Raw genomic sequence first — 27,913 nt, 5'->3', positions numbered from 1 at the left:
CTAAGCTAAGGTACTTTGTCCTTACTTTGTGGTAGCGTGCTTGCCTGGCACACATGCAGCCCGGGTTCAATCCACAGCACCACATACAAACAAAGATGTTGTGTCTGCCGAAAAACTAAAAAATAAATATTAAAAAAATTCTCTCTTAAAAAAAAATTACTGAAATGTAAACACATGGACGCCAATTGCTTATCGGGTCAGGAATGGTTTTACCATTCTGGGAAAAATAATCAGGAAATGACATACCAATAAAGGCAGAGAATCCAGGACCACTAATCACACTTAGGAGAGGGGTGTTTCAACCAGTTGCTTCCACAGGTTACTAAGAACTGCTTGTGGGGGTGAGGACAAGGGCTCATGTGCAGGTGGAACAGAGTAGCAGCATCTTTCCCTCAGCTGTTTCCACTGAACTAAGTTCACACTCCCTTTGAGCTCTGAGCTCTAAACTTAGTGAGAAGGCCAGGGAGGTAACTTTCATCCTGACAGAGAAGCAGTAGCTAGCAGAGGAGGCTGCAGACTCCAGCTGGCTGTCTTGGAAAATACAGCAGTGCCCTCTGCTGTGAGGCACACAAGTGGCATTCTAGGGCAAGAACGTTTGGGAACCTTGAAAAAAAAAAAAAAAATCAGTCCAGCAGCTCAGATATGATGGTGTGGGTTGCCCAATGGCTACAATACTCCTTTCTCATTGGAGGAATAAAAAAAAAAAAAAAAAAAGTTGCCCTACTCTAGAACCCAGGAAGAATTTTTTTTTGGTTGGGGGGGGTCTCTATTCTGCTCTAAGCTAAGGTACTTTGTCCTTCCCTTGTCCTGGGCTTTTAATACTATTAGGTCAATGCAAGAGAATGATATATTCAGTGAATCCCTCAGTTATCTCAGGTCAAGTAAGGCTGTAACTCAACATACATACAGTCTACTCACTTTAAAGAGCTCTAAGAAAGGAAAATCTGGAATCAATGTTCTGAAGAATGCATTTTAAAAGGTCTTCCTTGGATCTAACTGATTTGATATACTATACTTTTATTCTCTTTTATTCCTTTCTTCATGTTAACACAGATCTCTACTCTTACCTCCCTGAATCCTAAACTTGCCTTATGAGATGTAAAATGGAAGAGAGAATATAGGAAATGGCAAAAGTCAAAATCCCATTATAAACAGGGAAATCTGAATCCAATTCAGATCTATCAGCTACCTTGGAGAATGCTAATCATCTTTTTTTTTTTTTTTTTGTACAGGGGATTTAACCCAGAGACACTTAACCACTGAACTATATCCCCAGTCCTTTTCTGTATTTTATTTAGAGACAGAGTCTCACTGAGTTGCTGAGGCTGACTTTGAATTTGCAATCCTCCTGCCTCAGCTTCCAGAGCTGCTGGGATTACAGGTGTGCACCACTGCACCCAGCTTCATCTTGGCTTTCTGGGCCTAGAGATCACACGGTGCCAAGTCTGGGAACACTTTTAAGCAACTCATACCAGGGAATGGTCAAGGAAAGAAACACTTGGGATATTGCTAAGAATACAATTTAAAACATTTTCCTTAATTCCAGAGCAGTGGTTCTCATACTTAGCATATATCAAATCACTTGAAAAGGGAAATTTTTTAAAACCCAAATTTTGGAGCCCTAACCTCAGAGGTTCTGACAAAGTCTGAGGTGGGCCATGAAAAATTGCATTTCACAAAAATTCAGATAATGCTGATGGTCCAGAGTCCAAAGTTTTAGAACAAATTTTGAAGAAAACACTTTGGCCTCAGCTATGAATAAAAATGGCAACACTTTTATGTCTAAAGGAGGCCAATTTAGAATATTCTCGTGGTGCTAGAGATAGAACCCAGGGCTTTGTGACTGCTACGCAAGCATTCAACCATTGAGCTGTATCCCTGTCCCCCTTAAAGAAGTCTAATTTGGTGATCATCTCCTTATATAAATTATCTAGGAGCATTCTGGGCTCACAACCCACTTCTCATTCTGCAATATTTACTTTCCCAGGAGGAAACAAAGAAAATACAAGAAAGAAGGTAGGCAACTTTCTTGCATACCTATAAGCCCAGGGAGAGAAAGATCTTTCTGACTTGTAAGAAGAATGTAAGAGAGGCTGGGTTGTAGCTCAATGGTAGAGCACTTGTCTTGCATGCATGAGACCCTGGATTAGATCCTCAGCACCACATAAAAATAGACAAAGTTATTGTGTCCATTTACAACTAAAAAATAATTAAAAAAAAAAAAAAAAAGAAAGAATGTAAGAGTTCCCTGAAGAAACACAAATCTCAATGCAAGTCAAGACTAGACCTTTCTAGATCCAGCTTCAGGACTCAGCCACCAGCTAGCAAGCTCTACTTAAACCTAACCAATTCCCAAGCCTAGGATTTCATTAATGGAACAGCCTGTTGGTTTGCAGACTCCCCACCCACCGACACCCGCTACTGGGGATTGAACTCAGGGGCATTTGACTACTGAGCCACTACCCCAGCCCTGTTTTGTCTTTTATTTAGAGACAGGGTCTCACTGAGTTGCTTAGTGCCTTGCTTTTTGCTGAGGCTGGCTTTGAACTCACAATCCTCCGGCCTCAGCCTCCTGAGCCACTGGGATTATAGGCATGCACCATACCTGGCGGTTTGCAGGCATCTTTTTAACAATCTTGGGCTTAGCCATATAAAAGATAGTATGCAACCCTGAGGAGGAGGCTGTCTTTTGGTGACTCCTTCACTGCCATTTTTTTTTTTTTTTTTTTTTAGAGAGAGAGAGAGAATTTTAATATTTATTTTTTAGTTTTCGGCAGACACAACATCTTTGTTTGTATGTGGTGCTGATCGAACCCGGGCTGCACGCATGCCAGGCAAGCGTGCTACCGCTTCAGCCACATCCCCAGCCCACTGCCATTTTTTTTTTTTTTTTTTTTTTGGTATTGGGGATTGAACTCAGGGGCACATTACCACTGAGCTAAATCCCCAGCTTTTTAATTTTTGAGGCAGGGTTTCACTAAATGGCTTAGGTCCTTGCTAAGTTGCTGAGGCTGGCTTTGAACTCGCAATCCTCTTGCCTCCTCCTCCCAAGTTACTGGGATTACAGGTGTGCGCCACCACAAATGGCTCACTGCCATTTCTTTCTTTCTTTTCCAACATCCTCAGCCTTTTCCTGTATTTTATTTAGAGACAGGATCTCACTGAGTTGTTTAGTGCCTTGCTTTTTGCTGAGACTGGCTTTGAACTCATTATCCTCCTGACTCAGCCTCCTGAGCCACTGGGAATACAGGCACGTGCCCCTGCACCCGGCTTGCTGCCACTTCTTCATCCACTATCACAGGTCCATGTCCTTCAATAGGAGAGCAATCTGTTCCTTCAGTTGCCGCTTTCCTTCCTGAGCTTTCCTCTGGCTTTGACACCTCAGCAGCTCAGCCTGGTGGTCCTGGTGATGCATAGGGCAGTAGCTCTGGGGTTCACACAGCTCCTGAAAGGCAGAGAATAGAGTAAGGGATTCCCCAGATTCCTGAACTCTGCCTACTAAGTATAACAGAGATACTGCTGCTGGCTATGACTAAAAAGAAACAGAAGTTTTTTCTCAGAGGCTTTACAGCCTCTGTGTGTTGCATGCTAGAGCTAACTTCCCTTAGTCTGCCTTCCACCCTGTGCCCTACCCTTTACCACATATTCTGGAAAGAAGTCTCTGTAGCCGCCTTTGAGAATATATAGCTCTGGATAGTACAAGGTAGGATAGTGGTTCAGAGCTCTGTCTTCTTCTCTCAGAGAGCGGCACCTTTAGGAAAAATCAAGAGATTGTAGGGGTGGGTAGGTTGGAAAGAAGCAAGGTCAGAATCCCCTGGGCATATATAACCATGAGTTCAATCCCCAACACCACACACACACAAAGTGAAACCTTCTGTGTTTGCAAAAACAAGGTCCAAATATCACCCCTCTTCTTCATTTCCTCTTCTGCAGTCTCATTTTCAATCCTTTTCCCTGTATTGCTTTTCTTTTGTGGCACTAGGGACTGAATCCAGAGCTCTACAATTGGGCTATATCCCAAGTTCTTGTTATTTTTTATTTTGAGACAGGGTCTTGCTAAGTTGCCAAGGCTAGCCTTGAACTTGAGATATTCCTGCCTCAGCCTCTCAAGCAGCTTCGATTATAGGAGTGTACCACTGTGACTGGCTTGCTCCATATTCGATTTTCAACCTTCCTAACATTCTTCAAATAGTATTGGAGAGCATCCAGTCAATCTCCATCTAAACTGGTGTGAGAAGTCCACCTCAAGATCCATCCATTTCTACATGGATGCCATGGAACATGCCTATAATCTCAGGGACTCAGGAGGGAGAGGCAGGAGGATCACAAATTCAAGGCATGATGGCATGACTCAGTGATACCCTATTTCTTTCTTTCTTTCATTCATTCATTCATTCATAAATAAATAAATAAATAGGGTTGGGGATATAGCTCCGTAGAGCACCCCTGGGTTCAATTCCCATTATTAGGGGAAAAAAAAAATCCATTTCTATTGCCCACCTTATCCCATGTAGACACTCACATTCTGGGGCCCCTCTCTGAGGAGAATTCACAGTGAAACACGATGATTATTCTTTTCTGGATGTCCAAGGGGACAATGGGTTTCTTCAGGAAGAAGTTATATAGTTCTTTCTGACTATATAAGTTTAAGGCTCCCTGTAGAGGATGAATTTTTTTTTTTTTAAGAGAGAGAGAGAATTTTTTTAATATTTATTTTTTAGTTTTTGGCAGACACAACATCTTTGTTTGTATGTGGTGCTGAGGATCAAACCTGGGCCGCACGCATGCCAGGCGAGCGTGCTACCGCTTGAGCCACATCCCCAGCCCAAGGAGGAATTTTAATTAGTATTCCCTCCAGAGCCTGTGTAAAGTATCAATACTAGAAATGACTAGTATAGCATCCTGGGATACTTAGGTCAGAAAAAGTAGACAAAAAGAACTTTCAAATAGGGACCTTTGTGTATCTCTGTATCTACTCCAGGGCCTGGCTTAGAACTTGGTATGTAGTAGATTCTCAATAAATACGCATAGAACTGAATCACCTGGAGTGTAGGGATCATTGCAAGGAATGTCCATACACAGTGTTCAGTCTGTGGATAGAAGAGATCGGTTGAGAAGGGAAAAGAAAAGTAAGTTGCTCAAGGTATACAGAATTAAAATAGGAATGAGAATTTCAGCCTGGAAGTGTTCCAAATCTATAATCTCTGCTTTGGTTTTAAACTTCACAGGACTCTTTATCCACAGACTCCTTTTAAGAAAGTCCCATCTTTGCCAGGTATAGTGATGCACTCCTGTAATCCCAGTGACTTGGAAGGCTGAGACAGGAGGATCACAAGTTTGAGGCCAGCCTCAGCACCTTAGTAAGGCCCCAAGCAACTTAGAGACCCTGTCTCAAGAAAAATTAGGGCTGGGGTTGTAGCTCAGTGGTAAAGTGCTTGCCTACATGTTTGAGGCACTGGGTTCAATTCTGAGCACCACATATAAATAAATGAATAAAATAAAGATTAATCAACATCTAAAAAAATATTAAAATAAATAAAAATAAAAAAGGATGAGGATATGGTTCAGTGGTTAAGCACCCCTGCATTCAATTCCCCCCCAAAAGAAAGAAAGAAATTAAGTCCCATATCTAGCCCATCTCTGCTAATGTCCACAATGTAACCTTACCTGGATGTGTCCTCCCAGGTACTCATATGGATAGCGGCAATCAATGATATAAAACTTCTCAATCAGATCTTGGAACTTTCCAGACAGTAAGGCAGCCACCTACACAGAAACAATGATTGAATACCCTGCTCATTGCCCTCTGACAGAGAAGTGTCAATCACATTGCTCCTTATGTGCACGCTCCCATTAGTCACCCAGGATTCCACTATAATCAAGAGTCAACCCATATGTGCAATGTGGTGGTTCAGCCTAACCCCACATAAGATTATGAAATGGGGGCTGGGGATGTGGCTCAAGCTGTAGTGCACTCGCCTGGCATGCGTGCGGCCCAGGTTCGATCCTCAGCACCACAAACAAACAAAGATGTTGTGTCCGCCGAAAACTAAAAAATAAATATTAAAAAAAAAAAAAATTCTCTCTAAAAAAAAAAAAAAAAAAGATTATGAAATAGAAGTGGCATTTGTAAGGCTCTAAAATGGCTAGTATTGCCAGGACACCAAGGAAGACCTTACTGCAGCTACCCATTTAGAGGTAGGAGTAGCTGGAATTAGCTTCTTAGGAGATTTCAAAAGACTTCTACAGTAGCAGAGTTAGTAGCTAGAGATACCAGTTTTACAAGATGTGGGGAAAAAAAATTCCCCACCTGCCTTTATTAAAAAAAAAAAAAAAAAAAATGCATGCATAAGGCCCTGAGTTCAATCCTCAGAAAATAAAAATTTCAAAAGCAAGCCTTGGGATTGGGGATTTAGCCAGAGGCAGACTGCTTGCCTAGCATATGCATGGTCCTGGATTTGGTCCTTGGCCCTGAAAAAAAAAGAAGGGAAAAAAGAAGAAAAAAAAAAAGCAAGTCTTTCAGACATAGAAAAAAAGAATTCATACTTAGAGGTAGAAACTTAAGCTATTTATAGAGGTATAAATTGGTTCACAATGGAGAGAACACTGTGAATAAAAATTTCTCTTCCAACATTTTTTTTTTTTTTGAAGGGGGAGGGACTTGAACCTGGGGTGTTCTACTACTAGGCTTCATCCCCAACTCCTATTTTGAAATAGGGTGTAGTTGAGTTGCCCAGGCTGGCCTCAAATTTGTGATGCTTCTGACTGAGTCTCTTGAGTAGCTGGGATAACAGATGTGCACTATGATGCTTGGCTTCTAACATCTTAAGTAAACAGAAAAATACACAAAGATGTAGGCACAATTTGATATTAATACAACATTGTTTTACGTTATCAAAATATTAGAAATAAGTTAAATATTCAATAAGGGGTTGAGGTTATGGCTCAGTGGTAGAGCACTTGCCTAGCATGTATGAGGCCCTGGGTTCGATCCTCAGCTTCACATATAAATAAATAAAATAAAGGTATTGTGTTCAACTACCACTAAAAAATAAATATTTTAAAAAATATTCAATAAGGGGTTGGTTAAATAAGTTATATACATGTCAGTACAGCAGAATATTATATAGCAGTTAATATGATACTATATATATCTTTTTATTGATATAGAAATTTGTATATGCCAGGTGTGGTGGCATCCCAGCAATTTGGAAGGCTGAGGCCTGAGGATCACAAATTTGAGGGCAGCCTCAGCAACTGAGCAACCCTGTCTCAAAATAAAAAATAAAAAGGCATAGGGGCTGGGGATGTGGCTCAAGCGGTAGCGCGCTCGCCTGGCATGCGTGTGGCCCGGGTTCGATCCTCAGCACCACGTACAAACAAAGATGTTGTGCCCGCTGAAAACTAAAAAATAAATATTAAAAAAATTCTTTAAAAAAAAAAAAAAAAGGCATAGGGATGTATCTCAGTTGTAGAGCACCCCAATCCCCACTATCAAAAGAAAAGAAAGAGACAATTATGATGTCTTACTAATTCCAACACTTTTTTTTTTTTTTTTTTGGTACTGGAATCAAATCCAGGGGTTTGTGCATAGTAGGCCAGAACTTACCATTGAGCTAGACCACCCAACCCTTTTAAAATTTTATATTGAGATAGGGTCCCACTAAGTTGCCCAGGCTGGCCTTGAACTTGTGATCCTCCTGCCCTAGTCTCCCAAGTAGGTGGGATCTATAGGCATGTGCCATCATGCCTGGCATAATTCGCATTTTTATAAAACATACTATTATTAAATCTAGAAAATATCTCTAGTGGTTATATCTTTGCTGGTAAAACTATGAGTCAAGGGACCACATAATTATTGTACATACTGGGAAACTTTCTGAGAATAAAAGAGAACATGAGCTGGGTACAGTGGCCCATACCTGAAATCTCAGCTACTCAGTAGGCTGTGGCAAGAGGATCACATGTTCGAGGGCAGCCTGGCAGCTTAGTGAGACTTTATCTCAAAGTATAAAATTTAAAAAAGGACTGGGGATACAGCTCATGGTAGATCACCACTGGATTCAATTTCTAGTACTGGGGGTGGGGGTGGGAGGGAAGAGAACACTATTAATAATTATCCTAATAGATATAAAAGGGATTATAATATATAAAGACAAGGTTTATGTTTACTTTATCTGAGACCCTAGGTAAGTGGTATTTTTTTCCTTTTTGTGTTTGCATCCCTCCCTCCTTCCTTCCTGTTTTTTAAAAATACTTATGCATCATTTGTTTAAAACAAAAAATCAGAAAAATGGACAAAAAAGGGAGTACTTTAATATAGTTTCAGTTGAATAAGGAGCCTATGTGAATGAACACAATGAAAGAAATACAAATGGAAATGGGATTTTAGTAACAGAATGGACCAGATGGTAGCTTATGTAACCAACCAGTTACCATCTCCAGAAATCTGCTTACTGTTTCTGGGTTGATGTACTTCAGATCCTGGTGTCTCCCTGACACGACTGGCAGCACACATACCTAGAAATACCCAAAAGCTGAAATAACAGCAAGTATTCTCCAACCAAGCCTGAGATCAAAGACCCATATATTGTCCTCCTTTCAAAAGATTCTTAAAACCCCAAAGCTTTAAAAATCAATGGTCTCTATAACATGTATATGCAGCAATTCCTTTTCTTTTTTTTTTGGTGTAGGGAATTGAACCCAGATGGGCTTAACCACTGAGCTACATCCCCAGCCCTTTGTATTTTATTTTGGGACAAGGTGTCACTAAGTTGCTTAGGGCCTTGCTAAGTTGCTGATCCTCCTGCCTCAGCCTCCCAACTCACTGGAATTATAGAAGTGTGTAACTGTACCTATAATTTTATTTCTAAGAACTGATACCAAGGAACTAATGAAGGATGTGTATGAAGTTTTAGATTTCTTTACAAAACACACACTTCATTTATAAGGAAAAAATATAAAACTAAATAAAGCTAAATATCCCACAAGATGAAACTTATGAATAAATTATAATCAGCCAAAAAATTAAATAATGTATGCTATTCAAAATGATGAAAGGATGGATATGGGTGGTATATGCCTGTAATCCTAGTTACATGGGAGGCTGAGGGTAGGATAGGTTACAGGCCAATGTCAGCAACTTAGCAAAACCCTTAACAATTTAGTGGAATCATGTCTTAAAAACAAAACCAAACCAAAAATCCAAAATGGCTGAGGATGAAAAAATGATGAAATAAAACTGTTTTGTGGACATGAAAAGATGTTCCTAACATAATTTTTTTCTTTTTTGGCAGTACTGGGATCAAACCCGTACTGCATGCTAGATAAGTGCTCTACCACTGATCTATATCTTTAGCCCCATTATATAATATAAAATTGGGGATGAAAGCCCAATAGATTACAAAATAGCATAAGAAATTTTTGTAGAAAAACAAAAAATGTATTTGTTATTTGTGTAATTATACTGAAAAAAAATCTATGGGAACATACATCACATAATAACTATTCTGATTTATAATGTTTAGAACAAGTTTCTTCATTTTCTACTTTTTCAGAATTGGCCAAGTATTATTAATATAATTTTTAAAAAGATTTTTAACAATAAGAAGATAAAAAGTGTCGGGGGGAGCATGGGACGATTAGATGAACTCTAGATAGAGCAAAAGGGAGGGAGGGTAAGGGAGGGGGCATGGGGATAGGAAAGACGGTGAAATGAGATGGACATCATTACCCTAAGTACATGTATAAAGACATGAATGGTGTGACTCTACTTTGAGTACAACCAGAGATATGAAAAATTGTGCTCTATATGTATAATATGAATTGTAATGCATTCTACTGTCATATATAACAAATTAGAATTAAAAAAAAAGATAAAAAGTATCATACTTTCCCCACTGTTCTGGATTTTCCTAGATAAATAAGAAATACTTTCTCTCTGGAAAGGCATAAGACTAAGATCTACCTGCACATACCTTCAAGTTTACAAAGAGTACTTTGTGACCATGTAAAATTATACCTGACATCTTCTGAAAACAGAAGAAAAAGATTAAAATCCAAAGCAACTCACTAAAATACAGGAAGAGGCTGACGATGCAACTCAGTGGTAGTATGCTTGCCAAGCATGCATAAGGAAAAAAAAGAAACCTGTACAAACACACCCCCACATACACACATAAATGATGAATATAACCAAACTCACCTTGGAAAAATCACCAATCAGAGGCCTCTGGTTATAATCTTCTTCCAGGACCTGAGTGATATTAGTGTCACAGAAAGAGACCTCCTTCTTTAAACATAAACCCTGAAATGACAAGATTTCCACTCATTCCTCCAATCTTCATGTTCAAGGTTTAATTTTTTTTTTTTTTAATATTTCATGTTTGGACACAATGCCTTTATTTTTTATTTTTATGTGGTGCTGAGGATCGAACCCAGTGCCCCACACATGCTAGGCGAGTGCTCTACCACTGAGCCATAACCCCAGCCCCCATGTTCAAGGTTTAAAACCAGAAGATGGAAGCCAGGTGCAGTGGTGCACACCTATAATCCCAGTGACTCAGGAGGCTGAAGCTGGAGGAGTATAAATTCGAGGCTAGCCCTGGAAATTTAATAAAACCCTGTCTCAAAAAGGTTCAGGAATGTAGGTAGCTCAGTGGTAGAGTGCCTCTGGACTCAATCCCTAGTACTGCAAAAATAAATAAATAAATAAAATAAAAATAAAAATACACACACATAAAAGCTCTTGAGGAAGGGGAGATTAGAGTCTCATTAACAATATGCATACCCTTTGATCTAATACTTTCACTGGCTTCCCCAAGGAAATAACAATATGTATAAAGACTTGGCTATAAGAATGGATCATCCTGGCATGTTTATAACAGAGTACAATTACTATCCAATTAAATATTCAATAACAGGGTTTATAATAATAATAAAAAGTATATTGTGGATTAATTTTGCACGCATAGAAATAAATTTATGATTAAAAACATAAATTTACATATTTTCTAACTTTACTTAGAAAATATGTAGTTTGTAATTCCACTTTTTTTTTTTTTTTGGCAGCACTATTTCTGGCCTGTGGGATTATAGGTATTTTACTTTGACTTCTCTTTGCTTATTTGTATTTTTTTCTTTCTTTTTCTTTTTTTTAAAGTACTGGGGATTGAACCTAGTGGTGCTTTACCACTGAGCAACATCTCCAGTCCTTTTGATTTTGAGACAGAGTCTTGCTAAATTGCCCAAGCTGGCCTCAAATTTGTATCTTCCTGCCTCAGTCTCTGACTGCTGGGATGACAGGCATGTATCAAGGTGCCCAGTCTCTTATATCATATTGAATTTATAAAATGATGAAAAATTTAGAATTTTTTAAAAAACAGGATAGGGAACAAGGACTAGGTTTTTCTGAAGTTTCTTTCTACCACACCAATCTGCAATCTGCCACATGATGTTGTTTCTGCCAGACTGCATGTAAAACAGCAATAAGTATCCATACCAACCCAAGTTCCCTTGAATTCTCTCAGATCTTTAAAAAAAGAGGGTTGGAAGATAATATGATGACATCATTTCTAAAAGTATAATGTAACAGATATTTATTTTCAAATATTTTATAAATGGTTGCAGTTATAGAAAAGAAAAAAATGAAGAGAGAAAAAAGTAATGAGGATGAATTCAAAAAAGGCATACTAATGCAATGCCAAAGCTTGAAAAGCAGAGAAGATAATTAGATAAAAGATCGTTATTTTAGCTTCCTGAGCTCTTGCTGGTCAGAACAATATTTTTTTTTCACTTATCTGGTATTTAGTTGTCTTTAACTTTTACTACCTGCCTTATTCTTGCCCTGTTCAAATTCTCTGGCATTGAGGGTGAGTGATACTGGCACCTTCTGGTTCAGTGATGCCTATTTGAGAAAGAATATCAGATCCCTTAGTTCTTATTTCTCAAGGTGTGTCTGGAGACCAGTAGCATCAAAATTTCCTGGAAGCTTGTTTGGAATGCAGAATTTCAGATGCACCCCAGATCTACTTAATTAAATTAAAATCTGCATTTTTAACAAGATGCCCAGATGATTTCTAAGAACACTTTGAACATGTGAACCTCCTACCTCAGCCTCTCGAGTCACTGGGATTATAGGTGTGTGCCACTGTACCCGGCAATTTAGTGAGTATATTCTTGGAATTGAGTTAAAATTAACTAAAAAGTCCTTGGAAAATTTCTCAAAAATTAAGAAACTATTTTTTTCTTTCTTTCTTTTTTGCAGTTCTGGAGATTAAAACCAGGAGCACTTTACTACTGAGCTATGAGCTACATCCCCAGCTCTTTTTATTCATTATTTTGAGACAGAGCCTAGCTAAGTTGCTGAGGCTGGCCTTGAACTTGCAATCCTCTTGCTAAAATGGTATTAAAGTAATATTATAAAGAACTTTACACCAATATATTTGACTATGTAAATGAAGTAGACAAATTCCTTAAAAGACAATAACAACCAAATTCACTCAATCAAAAAAAAGATATGCTGAATAGTTCCATATTTATATAAAAAATTGAATTTGTTGCAAACATTCTCACAAAGAAATGCTCAGGTGACTTTACTAGTGAATTGTACCAAACATTTAAAAAAGAAACTCTTCTAGGAAACTGAAAAAAATTCTTTTCAAACGGTTTACTGATGGTAGCATTATACTGATACTAACACCAAAAGATATTACAAGAAAAACAAAACACTGAAGAGAAATAAAGCTCATGAACATAAGTACAAAAATTCTCAATGAAATTTTAGCAAATCAGGCCAGGTGCAGTGGCACATGTCTGTAATCCCAGCAGAGAGATTACTTGGTAGGCTGAAATAGGAGGTTACAAGTTCAAGAAGAGCCTCAGCAACTTATCGTGACCCTAACTTAAATCCCCAGTACAAAAAAAAAAAAAAGTACAAATCCCTATTCTTAACTAAATAAATATAAAAAGAATAATATATCATATATCATAACTTAGTAAAGTTATCACAAGAATCCAAAGTTTTTTTTTTGTTGTTGTTATATTTTGCAGTATGGGGATGCAATCTAGGGTCTCATGCAGGCTAGGCTAGTGTTCTATCACTGAATTACATGTCCAGCCCTTTTTAAATTTTATTTCGATATTTATTCATTTAACTCTAGATAGAAACTTAGGTCATTTCCTATCGTGAGCTGTTATAAATCAAGTTTCTATAAACTTAGTTGTACATGTCTTTGGTGGACATATGCACTCATTTTCCCCTGGCTTATCATCCAGAATGAATTTCAGGGTCATAAAATGCTTAGGTATAGGAGTACTGTCAGTTTTCCAAAGCAACTGCACCAGTTAAAAAACTCAAGGGGCTGGGGATGTGGCTCAAGCGGTAGCGGGCTTGCCTGGCATGTGTGCGGCCCAGGTTCGATCCTCAGCACCACATACAAACAAAAAGATGTTGTGTCCGCTGAAAACTAAAAAATAAATATTAAAAACTCTCTCTTTAAAAAAAAAAAAAAAAACTCAACAGCAGGGCTGTGGTTCAGCAGTGGTGTACTTGGGTTCAATTTTCTGCACCACATATAAATAAATAAAACAAAGGTCTATCTATCAACAACTAAAACATATATTTAAAAATATTTTAAAAACAACAGCAATAATATGAGGATTCAAGTTGCCCCTTGCACCTTTTCCTCAACATGCTTGTTTTCAATACCCCAGCAAGTGTATAGTGATATATCACTGTGTTGTTAAATTGCATTTCCCTAATGACCATAGGTCTAATAACCATGTTTCTCTTTTTTAAAAATATTTATTTTTTTAATATTTATTTTTTAGCTTTAGGTGGACACAATATCTTCATTTTATTTTTATGTGGTGCTGAGGATTGAATCCAGGGACTCCCACGTGCAAATGCTCTACTGCTGAGCCACAAACTCAGCCCCTGTTTTCCCTCTTTTATGAAGCACCTTTCAAAGTTTTTTTTTTTTGGTCCCTTTTTAAAAATGTGTTCTTTAGATTCAATTATTTCTTGGTGTCCTTTCTGTTGAGAGCCACAGCCAAAGGGGCCCCAGCAAACTTTCAGACTGCCAGCTGATGATTGGCTCACAGCAGCCCCAGCAACATCTAGCTGATTGGCTCCTCTGCGGTGATGCTCATTGGGCTGTTTCCCTGCCCTTTCAGGCAGCGGGAGCTGCTCATTGGGGGACTTTTTTGGCTCCGCCCACACGACCCAGCCAATCGGCCTCAAGAGCAGGAGGATTGTGGGAGGTAGAGAGGCTGGTGGTTGTGGGAGAGGCTTGTGGGAAGGCTGTGGTGGCAGTTGGGCTCTGAGGGTTTTTCCTGAGGAGCTGTTTTGTTTGGCTTGTGTGGTTGTAAAAATAAAGTTAGTTTCTTTTGACAAGTGGCTCCTGAATTGTGCCCAGCCAGACTGCGCCATCCGTATACAAATCCTTTAATGGATAATGCATTTCAAACATCTTGCATTCTATGGCTCCTGTTTCCTCTATTTATGGTATCTTAATAAATAAATAATTTTTATTTTGAGACAGGGTCTCATTAAGTTGTCTAGACTGACCTCAAACTTGTAATCCTCTTGCCTCAATCTCCCAAAGAACTGAGACTATATAGCACACTGCACCAGGCTTGCAAGATTTTTGTTTTTTTGTGGTGCTGGAGATTGAACCCAGGGCCTAAGTGCATGCAAGGCAAGCACTCTACCAGCTGAGTTATTTTCCCATCCCACAAGATTGTTTTAATCTTTGAATATCAAGCAATGTAATTCATAATATTAACAGATTAAAAGGAAACTCATGTTTGTCTCAATAGTCACAGAGAAAGCCTTTGACAAAATCTAAATACCTGTTCCTGCTAAAAATCTCTCAGCAAATTAGGAATACAAAGAGACATCCTCAACCTGATGAAGGGAATCTCAAGAAACCTATAGTAAACATCATATTCAATATATAAAATTTAATGCGCGCTGGGGTTATGGCTCAGCATTAGAGTGCTCGCTTAGCACGTTTGAGGCCCTGGGTTCAATCCTCAGCACCACATAAAAATAAATAAATAAAATAAGGGTATTGTGTAAACTACAACTAAAAAATATTAAAAAAACATTTTTTTTAAATGCTTTTCTCCTAAGATCAAATACAAGGCAAGGGGTTCTCAATAATTTTTAAGACTGTAAAGGAGTGGGGGGAGAAAAAAAAATTGAAAGGGAGTCCCAAAACCAAAAAACTTGAGAACTATTAATCTAGAAGAAGGGAAAATTAATACAGGAAATAAAAATAAAGTAAGAGTAGAAAGATGCTTCCAACAGCCTCAAGCATTTCTGTATTCTTTGCAATGACTTAAAAAGACCTACATGACCTGTCCTCCTGCTAATTTTATCTTGCCCACATTTTCTACCATTCTCCACTTGTTCACTTTGCTCCAGTCACACTGATCTTACTATTATTCCCAAATGTGCCAAGCTCAGGTATATAGAGTGTAGAGTGCACTTGCTTTTTCTTCTGGCTGAAACAACTCACTCCCATACTCACCCTGTTTTTGTTTGTTTGGCTCCCTTGCTCCTTCAGGTGTCTGCTCAAATGTCACTCTTACGAGGTCTTTTCTGATCTAACATACTGAAAAATCAACTCTAGCCCTACCCAACCCCAATCAAGATACTCCTATTTTTTTTTGAACCAAGGATGGAATCCAGCAGTGGTTTACCACTGAGCCACATCTCTAGCCCTTTTTTTTTTTACATTTTATTTAGAGACAGAGTCTCACTGAGTTGCCTAGGGCCTTGCTAAGTTGCTGAGCCTAGCTTTGAACTCGCGATCCTCCTGCCACTGGGATTACAGGCAGGTGCCACCATGCCTGGCTCAGATACTCCTCTTTGCCTGCTTTACCATCAGAGTATTTTTAGCATCTGCCATTTTATACATGTTTATTTGTTTCCTCTTGTCTAGAATGTAAGCTCCATGAGAGTAGCATTCTATTGTGTTGGTGTGCTCCTTACTGTATCCTCCAAAAATAGAATGAATAGGATGTGGTATGAAGGGAGAGCTTTAGATAGGAGCAGGGATATCTGTAGAATAGCAGATTATGTAAGTATCAAAGCAGATAATTTGTTATATTTGGCAAGAAAAGAAGGTAGTTTTCTTCCAATTGCTTCTGTTTTCTCTTTGAATCAAAACCTATCAAACTTGGGGCCGGGGTTGTAGCTCAGTGGTAGAGTGCTTGCCCGACATGTGTGAGGTTCTGGGTTCGATCCTCAGCACCACATAAAACTAAATAAACAAAATAAAGGTATTGTGTCCATCTACAACTAAAAATATTAAAAAAAAAAAAAAAAAAACTGTCAAACTTAACATGTTTAAAGTTATATTTAATCTCCTCCTTCTTGCACAGCCTGCATCCAACCTATTAAATTCTGTTGAGTCTATCCTCCAAAATATATTCTGAATTCATCCATTTCTCTGCCTCTATAGCCTCTACCTTAGTTCAGGCTATTGCCATTTTTTTTTAAATAGTTTTAGTTTTAGATGGGCACAATTCTTTTATTGTTTATTTAGTTTTTTTATGTGGTGCTGGGGATTAAACCCAGGGCCTCACACATGCTAGGCAAGCACTCTACCACTGAGCTACAACCTCAGCCCCTGCTAATTCTTTTTGTTTTATTGAGATGGGATCTCACTGTGTTGGTCAGGCTGGTCTTGAATTCATGGGTTCAGGTGATCCTCCTGCCTCAGCCTCTCATTAGCTGGAACTAACACCACCACACCTAGCTTACCACCAACTCTTGCCAGGACTATAGCAAAGCTTCCTTCTCTTACTATTTCCAACTTAATTTTTTACCCATTATTCCCAATCTAGCATTGAGAATGGTCTTCATAAAACAAAAATCAGAGCATATTATATTCCTGCTTAATACCGCCCCCAATAGTGTCCAACTGTACTTAGAATAAAATCTAAACATTCACCATGGTCTAAAAAGCCCTTTATGTCCTGCCTCCTGACTACCTCTTTTTTCCCAACTCATGCAAATCTCCCCTCACTCACATTGGCTTCTCATGTCCTTGAGAACCCAAAGAACTTTTCAACACTGGGAACTTTCTACATGCCACATACCCTTATCAAGCTACACTCTTTCTTCTACTTGTCATGTATGTTACCCTTCAGAACTAGGGTAACCAACTTTATCTCAGTTTGTCTAGGACTTTCCCAGCTTTATCATATAAGATCCCACATTCTAGGAACAGTTTAGTTCACCACCCTATTCTTAACTAAATATCCCTGCTGTGAAAATAAAATTTCCCTTAGTTTCTATTATTTTATGATTATTAGGGAGGGTTACAGGAGATTGAACCCACAGTTACAGGAGATTGAACCCACTGATCTACACCCCCAGCCCTTTTTATTTCTTATTTGAGACAGGGTATTGCTACATTGCTGAAACTTTCCTCGAACTTAAGATCTTCCTGCCTCAGTCTCCAAAGTCACGTGTCTTAAGATTATATCTTCTTGATCTCTGCAGCCCTAACATTTAGTACAATGACTGCAAAATATTAGGCATACAATGTTGTTTATGCAAAAAAGAATGAAGCCAGGCATGGTGATGCACACCTGTAATCCCAGCAACTCAGGAAGCAGAGGCAAGAGGATCCCAAGTTCAAAGCCAGCCTCAAGAAGTGAAGCCCAAAGCAACTTAGAAAGACCCTCTGGGGGGAAAAAAGAGAGAGTGTGAGAGAGTATGTGCATGCGCGCACGCGAGTGCTGGAGGATGTGACTCAGTAATTTAGCACTCCCAGGTTCAATCCCTGGTACCAAAAAAAAAAAAAAAAAGAGAAAGAATGAAGAGCTGGGTATGTTGGCACAGGCCTGTAATCCAGACAACTCAAGAGGGTGAGGCAGAAGAATCATGGTTCAAGGCCTGCCTCAGCAACTTAGCATGACCCTATCTCAAAATAAAAAAATAAAAAGGGTTGGTTTTGTAGCTTTGTAGTGTGGTAAAGCACCCCTGGATTCAATCTTCAGTACCAAAAAAGAATGAAGAAACACAAATATATCATCAGGGAGCAGCATACCTCAGTGCCTTCTTGATCTTCTAGGGAAAATTCCATCAACACATTTGAAATCTCTTCTACCTGGTCTTCAAGTTTTGGAATTTTATCCAATGTTGGAACTGTAGTAATGGGACTGCCCAAATATTTCATTTCACTTTCTGCAAACTTCCCATTGTCCTGTCAAGGATAACAACAATATTAAAACCTATTTAGGACCTTTACCTTACACCATATAAAAAATTTACTGATCCATTTGTGGTGGTGTACACCTGTAATTCCAGTGACTTGGGATACTGAGACAGGAGGATCATAAGTATAAAGCCAGCCTGGACAACTTAGATAGAACCTGTCTCAAAACATAAAAAGTGCTGTAGATAAAGCTCAATGATAGAGCATCCCTTGGTCAATCCCAGTATAAAAAAGTAAGTAAGTAAAAGATTTTATGCATTGAAGGACATTATCTTTATTTAAAGGATGTACATTTTGTTAATTTTTTTTTTTTTTGGGGGGGGGGTAAGACTTAAACTCAGAGCCTGGGAATACTAGGCAAACATTCTATCACTGAGCTACACCCCCAGTCCAAAGGATATTATTAAAAGACAATTTCAAAGAAGACATATACATAGCCTGACAGCATACCAAAAGATACTCAACATATTTAGCAGAGAAATCAAAATGAAAATCACAAGGAGATACCACTTTATACCCATTAAAATGAGTATTATAAGGACAATAGGTGCTTATGCACTACAGGTAGGAATGGAAAGTGGTATAGTCACTATGAATAGTATGGCAGTTCTTCAAAAAACTAAATATATCCAGGTGCAGTGGTACATGCCTGTAAATCCAGTGGCTTGGGAGGCTAAGGCAGGAGGATCACAAGTTTGAGGCCAGCCTTAGCAACTTAGCAAGGACTAAGCAACTTAATGAGACCCTGTCTCAAAAAAAAAAAAAGGGCTGGGGATGTAGCTCATTGGTTAAGCGCTCCTGGGTTTAATCCCCAGTATCAAAAAAAAAAAAAAAAGAATAAGGTACTGTCACCAGGCATGGTCCTTCAGTCATTCATGCCTGTAACCCAGTACTTGGGAGGCTGAGGTAGGAGTGATTGAGCCCAGGAGTTCAAACTCGGCCTGGGAAACACAGCAAGCCCTATCTCAAAGAAAGGAAAGAAAAGAAGCCAATCATGGTGGTGCATAACAACTGAGGTAGAAGGGTCCCAAGTTTGAGGTCAGCCTGGGCAATGTGGCGAGACCTTTAGCAACTTAGCGAGACCCAATCCCAAAATAAAAACATTAAAAGGATTGAGGTTGTAGCTTGATGGTAAAATGCCCCTAGTTCAATACCCAATAATAATAAAAAAAAAAATTTAATAAAATGATTGAAGGAAATATAGCTCTTTCCTCTCTCTGTTCAAACTTTACTTGTCCACCCCTGTCTCACACAGCCAGATTAAAAAAAGTCAAGGGTCACAAATCTGCTATCCTATAGCTCATAATACCCCCACCTACCCATAATGATGATATTCAATGACTCACTAGCACAGAAGGGGAAGACATGTAAGGACCTCCTGATCTTTTTTGAAACCTCAGGTTCCTGGGTGTCTGCCACTCCAAGGCCTTAAAAGTGTTTTTATCCTGCATAAGAAAAACTATGTTGGCGGGAGGAAGAGACATATTAATTGGGCCCTGCCAAAAACATTTTGTCTAATCAAACTATGAATAACCCTCATGAAACACATCAAATGTAATCATTAAATGTATACCCTGAAGATGCAAATAATGGTTTGAATTTGATGTCTGGCACCTAGATTTACTTGTAGGATATTAATTTTATCATCACAAACAAAAGAATTGAGGAGTTGGGGAGAACCTGCTTGGGAAGAAGATGGTAAGATTTCAAAAAGTGTTTATAAGGACAGGCATGGTAGGCACACACCTGTAATCCCAGCAACTTGGGAGACTGACACAGAGGACATTAAGTTCAAGGCTAGTCTGGGCAACTCTGCAAGATCTGTCTCAAAAAAAAGTTTTAAAAAAAGTCTGAGTGTAAAACTCAGTATTATAGTGCTTGCCTAGCACATGTAAGGCCCTGAGTTCAGTCTCCAGCACATTGCAGGGAAAAACTGATTATAAACTAGGCCTGGTGGCATACACCTATAGTACCAGCTAATCGAGAGACTGAGGCCCAAGAATCATTAAATCAGTATTAAATCAATAAAAATCTGAATAGAACAGCCAAAAACATGAACATATCTTTGTCAGAGTAACAAAACAACAACTATCTTTTATGCACAGTGACCCTGGGAGAAGGGATGGAAGGTAGTTTTTAAAAAAAAAAAAAAAAAAAAAAAAAGGAGGGCTGGGGATGTGGCTCAAGCGGTAGCTCGCTCGCCTGGCATGTGTGCGGCCCGGGGTTCGATCCTCAGCACCGCATACAAACAAAGATGTTGTGTCTGCCGAAAAAAAACTAAAAAATAAATATTAAAAAATTCTCTCTCTCTCTCTAAAAAAAAAAAAAAAAAGGGGAAGGAGATTAATTACACAATTATCTTAGTGACTAGGTATCTAGGATAGGAAAATTTCAACATGGATCTGAAATATGGTCAAAGGCTTAGACAGAAAAAACCATGACTTCTTCAGAATAGGGACTAAAGGGATATAGCTAGTGATACAACATGCTATTAGCATAGTTCAGTCCTTAGCATTATCAATCCTTAGCACTAAAAATAAAGTGGTTGGGTGCAGTACCCTCATTTGTAATCTCAGCTACTTGGGAGTCTGAGGTAGGAAGATCACAGTTTGAGGTTACCTGGACAATTTAGGGAGATCCGGTCTCAAAATAAAAGAATTTTAGAGTTCTTGCCTAGCATAGCAAACCCCTAGGTTCAATTCTCAATCCACAAATTAGAAAATAATAATGATGATGATGGAGCCAGGTGCAGTGGCACAAACCTGTAATCTCATAGACTCAGGAGACCAAGGCAGAATTGTAAGTTTGAGGCCAGTCTCAGCAACTTAGACTCTGTCTCAAAATAAAAAATAAATAAATGGACTGGGGATGTAACTCAGTGGTAAAGAACCCCTGGGTTCAATCCCAGTACCAAGTAAATAAATATCTATACAAATAAATAAAACTCCATGTAAAGAATCTTTGAGGGCTGGGGTTGTAGCTCAGTGTTAGAGCACTTGCCTGGCACATGTGAGGCACTGGGTTCAATCCTCAGCACCATATAGAAATAAATAAATAAAATAAAGGTATTCTGTCTATCTACAACTAAAAAATATTTAAAAAAAGAAAAGAATCTTTGAACGAGTTATGCATGTTATCACTATCAAAGTTTTTCTTTTTTAAGACAGGGTCTTACTGAGTTGCTGAGACTGGCCTCACACTTATAGTCCTCCTGTTTCAGTTATATGAGTAGCTGATATTGCAAACATTCACCCCCATACCCAGCTTAAGAAATAAATTCTTTATACAATGGTAACAACAATGTTTGTCCTTAATGTAATCAACTGAATATGAGTAATCAAGAACTCCTGCTATGGAGGATTTGGATTTAGGATTCTTGTTTTAACAGGGGAAAAAAAAAAAAAAATATTACAAAGATTTTTCTTCACCTATGGTGATATAATTTGCTTGTCTAGCATACTGAGATATAAATAGCTATAGGTCTCCCAAAACCAGTAAGTCGCTTCTCTCAAAGGAATAAAATAATAATATAGAGCTGGGAAAGGTGGTGAATGCCTGTCTCAGCTAATCTGGAGACTGAGACAGGAGAATCCCAAATTCAAGGACAGTCTCAACAATGTTGTAAGACCCTGCCCAAAATTAAAAATTAAAAAAAGGGCTGGTGATGTAGCTTAGTAGTAAAGCACACACCTAGGTTCAATCCCTAGTATCATAATGATAATAATAATGAATAAATATAGAATAATGTAACTATATTTCCATTAAATACTCACATTTTCTTTATTTGCAGTTAAACTATGCATTGCATCTTTCTTTTTGTGGCCATGGTCCAAAGCATTGGGAGTGCTACAAAGCAGCTGTGCCTAAAAGACATTTTTTGCTGAGAACATCCAGCATCCTTGAGCCATGAGTTAATTTGAAACCCTCTGCATCCCCCCCAAGAAGCAAACCCAAACCCAAACCAAGAAGAGATACTCACTGGGCTGCCTTTCATAGCATACTGGTGGTGATTCCTGCATATTAAAGCAAACAACTAGGTAAGCCCCAAACACCTCAAATTCTCTAATTATTCAATGGGTTGAGGCATCCAAATTTTTCCTTCCTTTCTTCCAACTAGCCCTAGTCCTAGCAGATAAATCTCTTCCTATAACAATATATATTCTCTGTGGTAAATAGTAAGACCCAAGGGAAAAGGCTCTCATTTCATGGGCATAACTACATCTAAAGAGGTGTACCAAAGATGCACAAGTTTATCTTACCTTTATTTCCTCCTCTCTTTTTTCTTTTCCTGAGGTATGGGGATCAAACCCAGGGACTTGCACATGCTAGGCAAGTGCTCTGCCCCAGTGAGAAGTGCTATTATTACTTCCATGTTTTGTATAAAGAAACTGGGGTCCATTGAAATTAAGAAAGTTGTCCGTTATAGCTGGTAATATTGCAATCTACTAGAATCCAGACACTCTCATTCTAGACCCTGTAACTTGTACTTTTAATCACTAAGACTTACACTTTTCACATGTAAATAGAAGCCAACTCATAAGCACAAGTACCATTTTCCTTTATTTTTGAAAGATAATTCTGACTCAGCTCAGGGTATAGCTCAGTGGTGGAGCACTTGTCTACCACTTGGCCCTGAGTTCAATCCCCAGCATAGTGGGGGGGGGGGGGGGAGATAATTCTGATTATGTGTGATGGTTAAAATGAATAGCCTTCATTTAACACAACTATTTAGATCTAGAAAACTTAAAAGTTGTTCAAGTCCAGCATTTAGGTCTTGAAGCCTACTTATACCCAAAGTGAAATTCATACTATGTGGAATCTGCATGAGATAAAATCCCTATGAACAGTGCTGTAAGATTTTAAGCATGGGGTTCATTTAGCAACAGAACTTACATCCTAGCTAACTGTACTTCCTGAGGCCCTGAAGAATCCAAGTGACCTGAAATCAAATATGAAGAATCAGTAAGAGGCATTATTCTTGCCCATGCATCCTGTTTTCCCCTCTGATTTTCTTTGTTACCAGTATGCCACATTAATTTCAAAGGCTAAACTCTAGAACACAAAGCTCTTAACTGGTACCCATCTTATGGAACAAAATACCAGAGTACAAAATACAATTTCATGGAAACTTAAAAATTTACATGTACTACTCAAAGAAAAAATACTAGGAAAGCTGGGAGAGCTGTGGCACACACCAGTAATCCCTGCAGCTCGGGAGGCTGAGGCAGAAGAATCACAAGTTCAAGTCCAGCCTCAGCAACTTAGCAAGACCTTGACCAAAAAACCAAAAAAGGGGCTGTAGCTGTAACTCAGTGGCAGAGCACTTGCCTAGCATGCATGAGGCACTGGGTTCGATCCCCAGCACCACATAAAAATAAATGAAATAAAGGCATTCTGTCCATCTACAAATATAAAAACTTTAAAAAACAAACAAAACAAAACAGAAAACCTCGGAAATAGTGATGGAGTTTTTTTTATTCATGAGTAGAAAAGAAAGGTTATTATGCAGGAAATCCAAAATTAGAGGAAATGCTAGAATGGTTGAGTAATGAAGCATTTTTTGGGGTACAGACCTATAGAAGTGTAAGAATTAACTGACAAAGTGTTTATTTATGCTGATTCCTTTGCCTCTGATGAAATTAAACTAAGAAACAAAAGTTTTCTGGACTTTCTTTTGTACCATTAATCTGTCAATAAAATATATTTCCTTTTATCTAACTTTTTCAAATGTAGAATGTTATTGTTTTTATTAGTGTTCCTATTAGTGTTATTCTTTTTCTTTTCTCATTGGCTTCATTAATCACCTCAAATTCTCTAATTAAGCTTGGCATGGTAACACACGCCTATAATCCCAGCTACACAGGAGGCTAAGGCAGAAGGATTGCAAATTTGAAGCCAGACCAGGCAACTTAGTGAGGCCCTGCCTTAAAATAAAGCAAAAAGGGCTGGGGATGTTGCTTGGTCTCTGCAGATGTACCCAGAGGCATTCAAAGTGCAGTCTTATTAAAAAAAAAAAAAATCCTTGCCAGGTGGGATTACTCCTGTAATCCCAGCAACTCAGGAGGCTGACTCAGGCAGATTACAACTTCAAAACCAGCCTCAGTAACTTAGCAAGGCCCTAAGCAACTTAGTGAGGCCCTGTCTCAAAATAAAAACTAAAAAGCACTAAGGGCATTGCTCAGTGGTTAAGCACCCCAGAGTTGAATTCCTGGTACCAAAAAAAAAAAAAAATCCTCTAATTACTCTCAAAATTCCAATTCTTCAGGTAGATTCTCTACCTACTTTCAGCATCTTCCATTTCTATCATACTTCCCTGTCTTCTCCCTTAAGTTATTCTTCCCTTTGAGGCCTTTACCTCCGTTTTCCCTACCAGTTTCATCAAGGTCTGCAGAAGTGGTAAGGTAAGTGGCAGACATCTCCCCACTGCTAAAATTCGTAAGATCAAGGCAACGTTTTGGAGTTCCTCTGTTGAGACATAATAGTACATCAAGATTCCCATTAGGTTGTAATATCTTGAAAGGCAAAGATCCTTCATTTGAAATACCTCTCAACGACCATCACAAAAATATAAAAAGTATCTAATTGCTTTCTAGAAATATCAGACTTCATTAAGAAAAATCTCTCAATTTTTCTCTACTCCATCATGTGCCTCATTTTCTCTTCACCAAGATATTGAGACAGGACTTAAAAACAAAAAATTAATGAGGCCCAAAGTTTATTAACTGAGTGAAATCTTGAATCCATATCCTCTACCCAGTTTATGATGAATACACAGATTTGATTTTTCCCTCCAGTCTCTAATACTTTTCAAATACTTCTCCTTATTTGGTAGTGAGGCATAAAAACATCATGACCAGTTTTTGGTTTTTTTGTTTTGTTTTAGTTTTTGATGGTGCTAGGAATGGAACCCAGATGACCAGAATTTAAAGTACAAGAACAATAACATTAATATTAACGCTAATAAAGCAGCCAATTCATAACAGAATATTTTCAGACTTTACCCAGTCATTACATTATTTGATTTTCACAAGATCCTGTGAGAGGGGGCTGGGATACAGTTCAGCTGGTAGAATGTTTGCCTCGCATGCACAAAGCCCTGGGTTCAATTCACAACACCACAAAAAAAAAAAAAAAAAAAAAAAAAGAACAAGATCCTAGTGAGACAGTTTTACACAGAAAAGCAGCCTGAGATTCAAAAGGGTCACACAGTCAACAGTGGAGCTGGGACCTAAATCCTGATCTTTGAGCTAGGATAATTAAACAAACAAGCCTGTTTGTAAAGCAAAGGAGATAAGGTATAAAAATAAAAGTGGGTTTACCCAGACAAAATGCTTAGATTTGCAGAATCGCCAAGGAGTTTGTCCATTGGAGATCTAAGGAGACCTGGACAGATGGTAAAGGAAGAGTCTCTCTCCAGGAGCAGGTGTAACATCTTCCTCTGATTGGACCTAAAACTGGGTCCTGAGCGAGACCTTCCCTCTTCTTTTGAGGATGAAAAGAGTTCTGTAGACATGGTCTCTGAATCTTCACAAATGGGAGGAGAGTGGGGGACAAAACAAAACACCTTGCTAGGAGAACATCACAGACCATTCAGCTTTTCCAACACCCTCCACCCTATCCAGCCCAGTGGATTGGCAAAGGGGGATGGGAGGCTTTCCAGAGAGTGAATCACAACTCGGTTTTAAGTTTAAATCGCACTTGACGAGGCCTTTTTGTTGAAATTTTAATTTACCGAGGGGGCGCAATCTGAGGATTTTAAAGATGGGATGAAGAGAGGGCTTTGATTTGTTTGGGGCCACACAGCTTCACGCTTCTAACCGGAAGAAACTCGGGACTCCTAACTCGCGATAATGCCCATTCGGACCTCTGGCCTGAACAGACCCTACCGGAAGAAACAGGTCTCAGTGACCCTGTGGTAGAAACCGCTAGAGCTTACGTCGAGTCAGACTTACTTTCAGGAGAAAGGAAAGTGGGCAGTGACTGGATACAAGCGAAGATTCGAGAGAACGATAGGAAAATCTGAGGAAAACAGCCAGTAAACGGGACTACCTACGGTTCTGCTTCTCGCTCGACTCGATAGGATGAGGACAGGTTCTAGCAACTTCTCTCCGCAGCAGGGGGAGGTTTAGCTCGAGTAAATACCAACAGCCACAGGCTGGATCATTCAAATCTTCCGCCCACCCAGCAACCTATCCCGGCCCGTCTGTAAGTTGCGTCAGCCAATCTTCGCGCGCCTTCAAGACTCCACCCTTTCCATCACAGCCAATAGTTTTGCTCATCCATCACCCGGAGGCGTGAGCTTTCTCTGGAAGGGGCGATATTTGTCCCGCCCCAGAGCCATAGCAAGAAAGCAATTGGCCCACCAGCGTTCGCAAAGCTGCTAAGTAAGCTTTGCCTTGCTAGGAACTCAGCGCACCATTGGCTCTACCTCTGGCCAATCGCCACACCTTCCCCGTACTCACTATTCCCTAGACCCCGCCAACCCCGGGAGATTTAAATTGCGGCTCGCTAGCAATGACCTTTCGCTTTAGCTAATACTAGGAAAGATTAATTTGAGTGGAAGTGTTTATTTTTCCTTGCTTCTTTCTTGTATCGTTCCTCCTTGGTTTTACTAGCCTTCCGCTGAAGATGGAACATTTGCCGCCAGGGCGGCGGATGTTGGGGCGTGACAGGTGTGTTTATGTTGAGCGGCATTGGTTCTTTCCGAGAGAGCTTTCCTTGTTATCCGACTTTAGTGCATAGTATCTCAGAGATACTAGGTGGGTAGACAGAAAATCCTTTTTAGAGAAAGAAATTGAATCATCTCCTTTAATTCTTACCACAGCCCAAAGGACCTTAAATTTTGTCAGTTTATGAAAATTTAAATATTGACAAGGTAATATTTTGAAAAAATAGCTTACTTATTTATTTTGCGGTGGCAAGAATTGAACCTAGAGTACGCTTAGGAGAGCCCTGTATCAGTGAGCTCCACTCCCCAGCTCTGGAAATTCGTAATATTAGGGATTTACATTTAAACAATCCTGTTAGGGTTGGGGTAGGTATTGATGAGACAAAATTGGTCAGGAATGTTGGACGATGGTGTGGGTGGAGATGTCCATTATTTCAGTGCTTCTTAATATTTAATGTGTATACTAATCACCTGGGGATACTCTTAAGATGCAGATTCTGATTCAGTGGATCTGGATTTTAGCCCAAGGTTCTGCACTTCTAACAAGTTCCCAGCTGATGTTGATGTCTCTGGTCCCAGGACCATATTTTGAGTAGCAAGGCATTGTGTTATACTTTTTACTTCAGTGTATATTTGAAATTTTTCATAATTAAAAATTGTTTAAAACTCTTTAAAATGTAGACCCCTAAAATGAAGATTCAATAGGTATAGAGTGGGGCCCAGGAATTATCAAAGCCACTAGGTGCCACCCATGCAGATGGTTAGCAGACCACACTTTGAGGGAAAAAAAAAAAAAGTCAGAAATACAAACTTTAGCCAGGAGTGACGGCGTATACCTGTAATCCCAGCAATTCAGCATGCTAAGGCAGGAAAATGGCAAGTTCTTAGACCAGCCTCAACAACTTTAAAAAAACCTGTCTCAAAAAACAAATGTAGGGGCTGGGGCTGAGCAGTAGTGAGCTTGCCTGACATGTGTGAGGCACTGGGTTCAATTCTCAGCACCATATAT

The 27,913-nt window shown here is 39.1% G+C and overlaps 1 protein-coding gene across 1 annotated transcript; it reads right to left on the bottom strand.

Moving 5' to 3' along the window:
- Window positions 1-1,748: 1,748 nt before the first annotated feature.
- Cdc25c (cell division cycle 25C) lies at window positions 1,749-26,329 on the bottom strand. Its single transcript, XM_027927538.2, has 14 exons — window positions 26,290-26,329; window positions 25,556-25,760; window positions 24,592-24,701; window positions 23,130-23,175; window positions 22,216-22,249; window positions 22,010-22,099; window positions 19,583-19,681; window positions 18,069-18,224; window positions 10,205-10,306; window positions 8,458-8,520; window positions 5,668-5,766; window positions 4,523-4,656; window positions 3,640-3,751; window positions 1,749-3,445 (listed from the first exon to the last, which is right to left on the bottom strand). The coding sequence occupies exons 2-14, from the start codon at window positions 25,747-25,749 to the stop codon at window positions 3,296-3,298; spliced, it is 1,389 nt and encodes a 462-aa protein (XP_027783339.1). The 5' UTR covers window positions 25,750-25,760; window positions 26,290-26,329; the 3' UTR covers window positions 1,749-3,295.
- Between the last annotated feature and the right edge of the window lie 1,584 nt (window positions 26,330-27,913).

This window comes from Marmota flaviventris, chromosome 5, assembly GCF_047511675.1.
Source record: "Marmota flaviventris isolate mMarFla1 chromosome 5, mMarFla1.hap1, whole genome shotgun sequence".
In the NCBI taxonomy this organism is placed as follows: Eukaryota; Metazoa; Chordata; class Mammalia; order Rodentia; family Sciuridae; genus Marmota; species Marmota flaviventris.
Note: the sequence above shows the minus strand (reverse complement) of the source record. Positions and strands in the feature narration are given on the sequence as shown.

What these genes read in the sequence shown, in the direction of transcription:
- Cdc25c (XM_027927538.2), bottom strand. Translation starts at nt 25,749, where the DNA reads ATGTCTACAGAACTCTTTTCATCCTCAAAAGAAGAGGGAAGGTCTCGC. An exon ending in AACTGGTAGGGAAAACGGAG is followed by an intron (nt 23,176 to 24,591) that starts GTAAAGGCCTCA and finishes ATTTGATTTCAG; the next exon opens with GTCACTTGGATTCTTCAGGG. An exon ending in TGTCTTCCCCTTCTGTGCTA is followed by an intron (nt 18,225 to 19,582) that starts GTGAGTCATTGA and finishes TATCCTTGACAG; the next exon opens with GACAATGGGAAGTTTGCAGA.